This window comes from Orycteropus afer, unplaced genomic scaffold (assembly GCF_000298275.1).
Source record: "Orycteropus afer afer isolate SDZICR_OR568_19922 unplaced genomic scaffold, OryAfe1.0 scaffold00081, whole genome shotgun sequence".
Classification (NCBI taxonomy): domain Eukaryota; kingdom Metazoa; phylum Chordata; class Mammalia; order Tubulidentata; family Orycteropodidae; genus Orycteropus; species Orycteropus afer.
The window spans coordinates 3,741,907-3,751,044 of NW_006921668.1; the positions used below are offsets into that span (position 1 = coordinate 3,741,907).

At 40.5% G+C, this 9,138-nt stretch overlaps 1 protein-coding gene across 1 annotated transcript in view; it reads left to right on the top strand.

Moving 5' to 3' along the window:
* Positions 1-8,612, top strand: part of ACOD1 (aconitate decarboxylase 1) — a 30,369-nt gene extending 21,757 nt beyond the window's left edge. The window contains 6 exon segments of the mRNA XM_007941526.1: positions 1,821-1,939; positions 2,695-2,856; positions 4,760-4,849; positions 6,382-6,587; positions 7,635-8,098; positions 8,101-8,612. Of these exon segments, the coding sequence (XP_007939717.1) occupies positions 1,821-1,939; positions 2,695-2,856; positions 4,760-4,849; positions 6,382-6,587; positions 7,635-8,098; positions 8,101-8,612 (1,553 nt within the window).
* Positions 8,613-9,138: the final 526 nt, after the last annotated feature.

Below are 9,138 nucleotides of genomic sequence, written 5' to 3' on the forward strand. Positions count from 1 at the left end.
CAGGTTGGTGGACTTTGGATTGGTCACTGATTCGGTTGCTCTATCTCTTCACTGGCCCTGAGTTTAGAAACAGAGCCCCAGGTACCCAGTCCTCTAACTCAACACCTTCTCACCCTGCAGCTAACATCTGAAAATGAGGGATCTGGTGCCCAGAAAGGTAGTGATGTAGTATTCTCAGCAGAGAAGGGAAGAGATGTAACATTTACGAAGTGGTATTAGGTAATCAGAGCCCCTGGATTATGTAAGCAGTTTAACAGCTCAGCTGCTAACTGACTCTGATTCAAGTTCCACTCAGAGGTACCCTGGAAGAAAGAACTCGTATTTATTTCTAAAAAACCAGCCACTGAAAATCCAATGGAGCATAGTTCTACTCTGACACACATAGGGTCTACTATGAGTTGCAACAGACTCAATGGCACCTGGTTCTAAGTGCTAGGCATAGAGTGAAATACAACTTAAAGAGAGTATGTTTCACAATACATGATAGATTTCTCTTGTGAAGAAATGCAGAAAACAAAATAATTGTTTATGCATTGAGGAACTTCATATTTAAAGGAATTGCAAATGTTTTACAGCTTATGAAATGTAAATAATCCTGCAAGTTTTCATCTGGTTTGTGGGGAGAGAGCAGAATGGTCTTTTCCACCAGGATGCACACAGACACTTCATAGTCAACAAGTCCTGATGAGCCCAATGCTCAGAAAAAGTTTTGCACCTCTTTCTGTGTTCTTCCTCTTGCCTACTGGTTGTGCCATTCCCCAGGTCCAGAATCTGGGCCACTGCAGCACCCTCTTAAACTATCCTTGTCTACTCTCCTCTAATACACTGTCCACACAATTGCCTTTGGAAATCTCTCTAAAACACAAATCTGCTCATATCTCTACCCTTCTTGAAATATCACAACAGCTCCCTATTGACTTCCAAGTGTTCAGCATGACATACTTTTATAATTCACACTTAGCCTGTAAATCCATCCTTGTTCTCACCTCTGTCCCCTGCATGCAGCTCTCCAATGGGAGTTTGCTGAATTTACTGCACCTTGTCACACCTCCAGGAGCTCTGGTAGCGCCTAAGGCATCTGACTGCTAACCAGAAAGTGGGTGGTTCAAACCCACCAGCCACTCTGAGGAAGCAAGACTGGGCAAGCTACCTCCATAAAGATTTACTGCCTCAGAAACTCAATGGGGGTCGCCATGAGTCAAAATCAAATACTTGATGGCAGTGGGTTTAGGGTTTTTTTTTTTTGTCATATGTCCAAGCCCTTGACTGTGCTACTACCTCTACCTTTGTCCTCCATCCTTGCCCCTTCTACCTTCCCCTAGCTAATTCCTATGAGCTTTCATCACCAGCTCAGGTATTGGTGCCCCAGGTAGTCTCCAGCAAAAAAGAACATGAAGCAGTTCTCAAGCTAGATATGTAATTTAAAATTTTCTAGTTAACATATTTTAAAAAGTAAGGAGAAACTGATAAAATTCATTTTAATAACACATTTTTAAAACCAAAATATTGCAAATAATATTATTTCAACATGTAATCAATATTTATAAGTTATTAATAAGATGTCTTATATTCTTTTAGGAACTCTGGTGGCACAACACTTAAGTGCTCAGCTACTAACTGAACGGTTAGCAGTTCAAACCCCAGCAGCTCCATGGGAGAAAGATCTGGTGATCTTCTTCCCATAAAGATTAAAACCTAAAAAAACCCTATGAAGTTCTACTCTGTCCTATAGGGTTGCTATGAGTTGAAATTGACTCAACAGCCCCTAACAACAAAAAAAATATTCTTTGATTTCTAACTCTTTGAAATGCAATGTGTAGATTACACTGATGACACATTTCAATTTGGACTAGCCACATTTCAAGAGCTCAACAGCCACATGTGGCAAGTAGCTACCACAGTGGACTTCACTGCTCTAGAAAACTTAAGAATCACCCAAGTATGTTAAAACCAGAATCCTGCACTATGCTTCCAAAGGTTCTAGTCTGGTGGCCTGGTCAGGAATGCTTATTTCAACACGAATCAGACAATTCTGATGCACATGTTCCTCAGGCCTCACTGCAGGAAACATGCTTAGTGCTAAACACACCAATTTTGGAGTCAGACCCACTGGGGTTTGCAGCCTAACTACCATTTAATTAGCTGTCTAACCTAATGACTTTTCTTTTCTGGTCTCAGTTTCCTTACCTGCAAAGTAAAGCTAATAATACCTACTTAGGGACTTGTGGGAATTGAATGAGATGTTGGATTTAAGAGTCAGCACAATACCTGGTACATCTCCAAAATGGTAGCTGCTAACTGTCTGAATGCAACCCACCTCACTCCATCCCTCCTTTATGGGAAACATGTTCTTTCTACCACCGTCCCCCTAACTCTGTGTTTTCCTCCACCAGAGACTACACCACACTCTGTTATCATCTGCTTGCTAGTTTGTGGCATCAGCTAGACTGAAGACAGAAACTGGCTAGTATACATTTTTACATCCCTATGTAACAACAACAACAACAACATGCCACACCATAGTAGGTGCTGAGTATATATAACTTTTTAGGAATTGAAATGAATTTCAAGGGAGTTTCCTCTAGTGGAGTAACACTCTTTATAGTAAAATACCTCACCTTCTCTTACAGAAAGGAAATGTGTAAATATCAAGTGGACTGTACCCCTGTTATCCTGATATTCTTCTTTTTAAAGTCTGTCACAGAAAGCTTTGCCAAACTGATCCATGGCTTGAACGTGGCGCACCTGACAGATCGTGTTATTCAGAGGAGCAAGAGGATGATTCTGGATACTCTGGGCGTTGGACTCCTGGGAACCAGTACAGAGGTGTTTCACAAAGCCAACCAGTATAGTAAAGTAAGAAGCTTCTAGTCCACTTTAGAGATAAAACTGAGTGTGCACACATGCTTAAACACCCCATGAGTATACTCAAGGATGTGTGCATGTTTTCTATTTACTCTGTTGTTGCTGTTGTTGCTGTTTGCCATCGAGTCGGCCCCGACTCAGCGACCCCTCCTTGGGTTTCCGAGGCAGTATCACTACGGAAGTAGGATTGCCCAACCTTCCTTCCGAGGAGTGGCTGGTGGGTTTGAACCGCCAGCCTTCTGGTGAGCAGTCAAGTGCCTTAGGCACTATGCTACCAGAGCTCCTTTTTATTCATAGTACCTGGTATATATAGCATTGTTGTATACAGTTTCATGCTTTACTATCTTATATTTAATATTCATCCATATCCTTAATTAACTCTCTTAAGACTATGCACTATTTATTTCTCATTGTTTATTACTATTATGACTAAAAATATTTTTACCTGAAAGTCTTAGAAGTAATAGCACCTATCCCAGATCCTTTATTCCTGCAAAGACTTTAAGATTATCTGGAGAAAAGGCTGGTGGAACACTCCAAGGAGAGAGAGGGATGGCATGGAGAGAGTAGTAGTCCCTCTCCAGAGAATGCACTTGGCATTGACTTTTAGTTCACCTTCCCTAATATGTGCACTCCCACCAAAGGAGAAATACGTCACAAATGTAAACATTCAGGATCTATCCCCTGTAGACCTTCTGTATCAAAATCCAGGATTCAGCAGTAGCATGTCCTCTCCCTTCTATTGGAGAATTATGGATTCCTCAACAAAGCAGAGAAGAATGCATCGATTAAGGTTAAATCTAATGTTGCTGTTAGTTACCATCAAGTTGGTTCCAACTCATAAAGACTCTATGAACAAAAGGATGAAATGCTACCTGGTCCTGGACCATCCTACAATTTTGACTACATTTGAGCCCATTGTTGCAGCCACTGTGTCAATCCATCTCACTGAGAGTAGTCCTCTTTTTTACTGAGTCTCTACTTTACCAAGCATGATGTCCTTCTCCAGAAACTGGTCCCTCCAAATAACATGTCCAAAGTACGTGAGACAAAGTCTCACCATCCTCACTTCTAAGGAGCATCTGGCTGTCCTTATTTCAAAACAAATTTGTTTGTTCTTCTGGCAGTCCATGGTATATTTAGCATTCTTTGCCCACATCATGATTCAAAAGTATTGATTCTTCTTCAGTTTTCCTTATTCATTGTCCATCTTTTGTATGTATATGAGGCAAATGAAAATACCACAGCTCAAGTCAAGTATACCGCGGTCCTCAAAGTGACATCTTTGCTTTTTACACTTTAAATAAGGCTTTTGCAGATTTGTCCAAAGCAATATGTCATTTGGTTTTCTGACTGCTGCTTCCATGGGTTTGATTGTGGATCCAAGTAAAATGAAATCCTTGACTACTTCAATATTTTCTCTATTTCTGGTGATGTTGCTTATTTGTCTAGTTGTGAGGATATTTGCTTTCTTTATGTTGAGGTGTAATCCATATTAAAGGCTGCAGGCTTTGATCTTCTTCAGTAAGTGCTACAAGTCCTCTTCACTTTCAGCAAGTAAAGGTGTGTTATCTGCAAATTGCAGGTTATTAATGAGTCTTCCTCTAATCCTTATACCATGTTCTTCTTCATGTAATCCAGCTTCTCAGATTATTTGTTCTGCATAAAGATCGAATGAGTGTGGTGAAAGGATACAACCCTGACACACACTTTTCCTGATTTTAAACCACACAATATCCCCTTGCACTGTCTGAATGACTGCCTCTTGAATCTAATACAAGGGGTTAAAATAAGGCCTATTAATAAATATTTAAAGTGATGAACAATTCTTGGAATTGAAACTCGACATGTTGTGTTCACCTGTGTGACACTTATTATTGTTCTTTTGTTTCAGATCTACACTTCCAACATATCCAGCATTGTTTGGGGCCAGTCGGACGTCAGGCTTCCACCCACATATGCTGCTTTTGTTAATGGTGTAGCTGTAAGGAGGCTTATATGTCTTTTCAACTAGTAGATAATCACAATAATTTCAGACCCAGGAAATATCTCAGAAATAATCTCACTTCCAGGTTTTATAGATGAAATCATTTAAGTGTAGAAAGATGAAGTGGTAGTTTCTCTTACATATGTAATAATTTCAGTTTTTGTGTTTTTACAGTGAGTTCATGCTTTTCAAACAAACTGTGAAGTAGAGGAAACAGGATGGAAATATTTAGATTAAAATACCCCCAAGATATCCCAACTCTAAACCTTTAAGATAGATAGATAAGTAGATAGATGGAGATGTACAGCAAGAAATAGAAAACCCAATACCCAGACCCTTCTCAAATCCCACAGTATTTCCTTCTTCTGTTGGTGGCCACTGTGATGTTACTACTATCTAGTGACATTCTATTCATTAATTCATTCAACAAATAACTTATCTATCTTAGATTTTACATTCTCTACTTTAGAATGCCCGTAAGATGTCTGTATTTTCTGAACCAAATTTAGTACTCTCAATCTGACAGATTTTTATGTTTTTCTGTGTGTTGGGGGCAACCTACAAGATATAATTTGGCCATGAACACCTCAGGATTTCTGAGATATTTTTATGGTCATGAGGACAGTAGCTCAGAATATTGAAAGTCAAACCCACCAGTGCATCCAGAAGTAAATGACCCATAATCAGTGAGAAATGCACCAGCCACATCAAATAGACATAAAAATAGTTTTAAAATAAACTGCTGGTTATTACTAGCAATTTCATAAAAGGTGAAAACAAATGGCTGAGATAGAGAAATTAAAACATTATAGCCAAAAATCATGATTTAAAAGTACAGCTTAATAATTAACCTGGGTTCAGGTTTCTTATACTATTTTTGCAACTTCTCCATAAATTTGAAATTATTTCAAAATAAAAAGTTGCAAAATTGCCTGGTATGGAATAAAGGGCATTAAACTTTTAGTGCCATTTGTTTACAGGATGGGGGAGATGAAGAGCAGCCACCTGACTACACAGTTTTGGTAACAATGGTTATTAACATAATTACTGCAAACCAAAAGGTTAGAGGTTCAAGTCCATCCAAAGGTACCTCAGAAGAAAAGCCTGGCAATCTACTTCAAAATTGAGCCACTGAAAAATCCTACAGAGCATTGTTCTACTCTGACACATATGGGGTCACCATGAGTCAGAGTTTACTTAATTAAGTGCAACTGGTTAATTAGCATCTTCCCAGGGGCTGTGGCAGAGAAAGCCTGACCACTTGGGCAAGACCCAAGCTTCTTAGGGCTCACAAGATGCTGTCCAAGGTCTTGCCCACCTCTTGGTAAAGGGATAGTGTGTCCCAGTGCCCAGCAATGTGACTATGAATTATTGCCAGTTCATGGGTTTTATTTTCAGAGAGTCAGATCGAAAAACTTCACATCACATTAAGTTATTGATAAGCTAAATCCTTACTGGTCTAACTGCCATTGCATTTGAGAAAGTACTTTTTTTTGTTGTTGCTGCTGTTTGTGTGTCTGCTTACACAGATTCACTCAATGGATTTTGATGACACCTGGCATCCTGCCACTCACCCTTCTGGAGCTGTCCTTCCTGTCCTCACAGCTTTATCAGAAGCCCTGCCACAAAATCCAAAGTTCTCTGGTCTTGACCTGCTGCTGGCTTTCAATGTTGGTATTGAAGTGCAAGGTCAATTAATGCATTTCTCCAAGGAAGCCAATGACATACCAAAGAGGTATGGAGTGAATTTGTACCATTGAGACCAAAACACCCTCTGACATACAGGTTGGCTGAGTTGGGGATGTTAACATTAGTGGTGACTGATAAGTCAATTTATCAATCACATCTCACACTCTATATCCATGTACAAAGGTGTGATTTCAGCATTCTTTCAGGTTTAGAAACCCAATCAAGGGACCAGAATCTTGAAATAAATGGCTAATAAAAGGATAAATTAAATAAATCCCAGGGTGAATTTTATCATTCCAGCATCTCATCCTCAAAGCAGAATCGACTCTGACATTCACTCACTAAGGTCCTTCAGGTAGATGAGAACGTTCCGAGTTTCCTAAACCTGACTGTACATCCCAGAGGCAAAAATGGTCAAATGTTGGCAGTTTAATATGGTTCGAACTAATATTTATTTTGCCACTTAAACCCAGCTGGCTAAGAGATGAGGCTGTACTATTGCATGTTGCATGAACTTTTACAGTTTTTACAAGGCCTTCAATTTTTACAGTTACTTAATTGAGGCTTCAGCAATCAATAACAACTTTTACCTCTCTGGTAATAACTGAAACATTATGTGTCAGGCAAAAATGACTGATGAATTCATTCAATCCTCACAAAACCCTAAGAAGTAGACTATTTAATTATCATCATTTTACACTAAAAAAAAAAAAAAACATACAGAGAAGTTGAATAAATTTCCCAAAATCAAACAATTAAATAGTAGGGAGTTCCTGGGTGGCACAAATGATTAACAAACACTTGGCTGTTAACTAAAAGGTCGGAAGTTTGAATCCACCAGAGGCTCTAGGGAAAAAGCCTGGTGATCTACTTCTGAAAAATCAGCCATTGAAAACCCTGTAAGTAGAGTTCTACTCTGATAACTTAAGGTCGCCATGAGTTGGAATCTATTCAATGGCAACTGATGAATCAACAGAGCTGATATTTACTGAAACCACGCACTGTGGCTTTAGAATCTGCTCCTGACACTGCACTTACTGCCTCGTGGTAGATGAAATTTGTAAATCTCCAACTCTTCTTCTTTGCTTTTCAGATTCCATCCACCCTCAGTGGTCGGAACTTTGGGTAGTGCTGCTGCTGCATCCAAGTTTTTAGGGCTCAACTTGACCAAGTGCCGAGAGGCCCTGGCTATTGCTGTTTCCCATGCTGGGGCACCCATAGCCAATGCTGCCACTCAGACCAAGCCCCTCCACCTCGGCAATGCTGCCAGGCATGGAATAGAAGCTGCTTTTCTGGCAATGCTGGGTCTCCAAGGAAACAAGAAAATCTTGGACATGGAGGCAGGGTTTGGAGCCTTCTATGCCAACTACTCCCCCAAGGTCCTTTCAAACTTAGATTCCCACACTTGGCTTCTAGACCAGCAGGATGTGGCATTCAAGCGTTTCCCTGCCCACTTGGCGACCCATTGGGTGGAAGATGCAGCTGCATCTGTGAGGAGGCAGCTTGTGACAGGTAGCGCCCCACTTCCTGTTGATCACATCCAGAGAATTGTACTCAGATTCCAGATGTCCAGTATGTAAACAGGCCCTTCCCAGACTCAGAGCATGAAGCCCACCACTCCTTCCAGTATGTGGCCTGTGCCACACTGCTCAATGGTGGTGTCACTGTCCCATCATTCCACAAATGCCAGATCAACAGGCCACAGGTGAGACAGCTGCTTAGGAAGGTGGAGCTAGAGTACCCTCCAGACAACCTGCCAAGCTTCAACACACTGTACTGTGAAGTGAGTGTCACCCTCAAGGATGGAGCCACCTTCACAAAGCGCTCCAATACCTTCTATGGTCACTGGAGGAAACCACTGAGCCAGGAGGACCTACAGGAGAAGTTCAGAGCCAATGCCTCCATGATACTGCCCTGTGACAAAGCGGAAAGTCTTATACAGATTATAGAAAAACTGGAAGACATAGATGACTGCTCCATGTTAACCACACTTCTGAAAGAACCCTGTGTACCACAGGAGCCTTCAAAATCTATCCAACATGTAATATTTTCATCCTGCAATCTTTCCTGAAAGTAATCAAGGTCTAAATGACTTTGCATTTAGGTGATTCAATGATTTCCTGCATGGATCAAAGGTCTGCTGTTTGCTCTGCCCAGGGTTAAATGAGGCAAGACAAAGAGTCCAGAAACAGAACTGTATATACATGGAAAGAGAAGTTTTGTCTGGAAGATTTCTCAAGACAATTCCAATTACCTAAAGAAATATAATAAATATGCAAGAAACACAAAGAAATTGATTCTATAAACATTCATCAGGCTGAAATTCAAAATACCTATGATTGGATTATGAAGTTAATTTTCTCAGTGGAGTTATTTACAAACTTCATGAACCTCAAGGCTTGACAAAAATGTGGATTTGTGTGCATTTTTGCTGAGAGTAGAGAAGGGCTCTGGTCTGCTGTGCTACCAACAGCAGATTACTATCAAGTCTTCCACAGTGGAGGAGGGCTATTGGGTTTAAATATAAGGCCCTAGTGGGTGCAAATAAGCCCTGAGAGCATAGTGGTTAAGCGTTCAGCTGCTAACAAAAAAAGGCT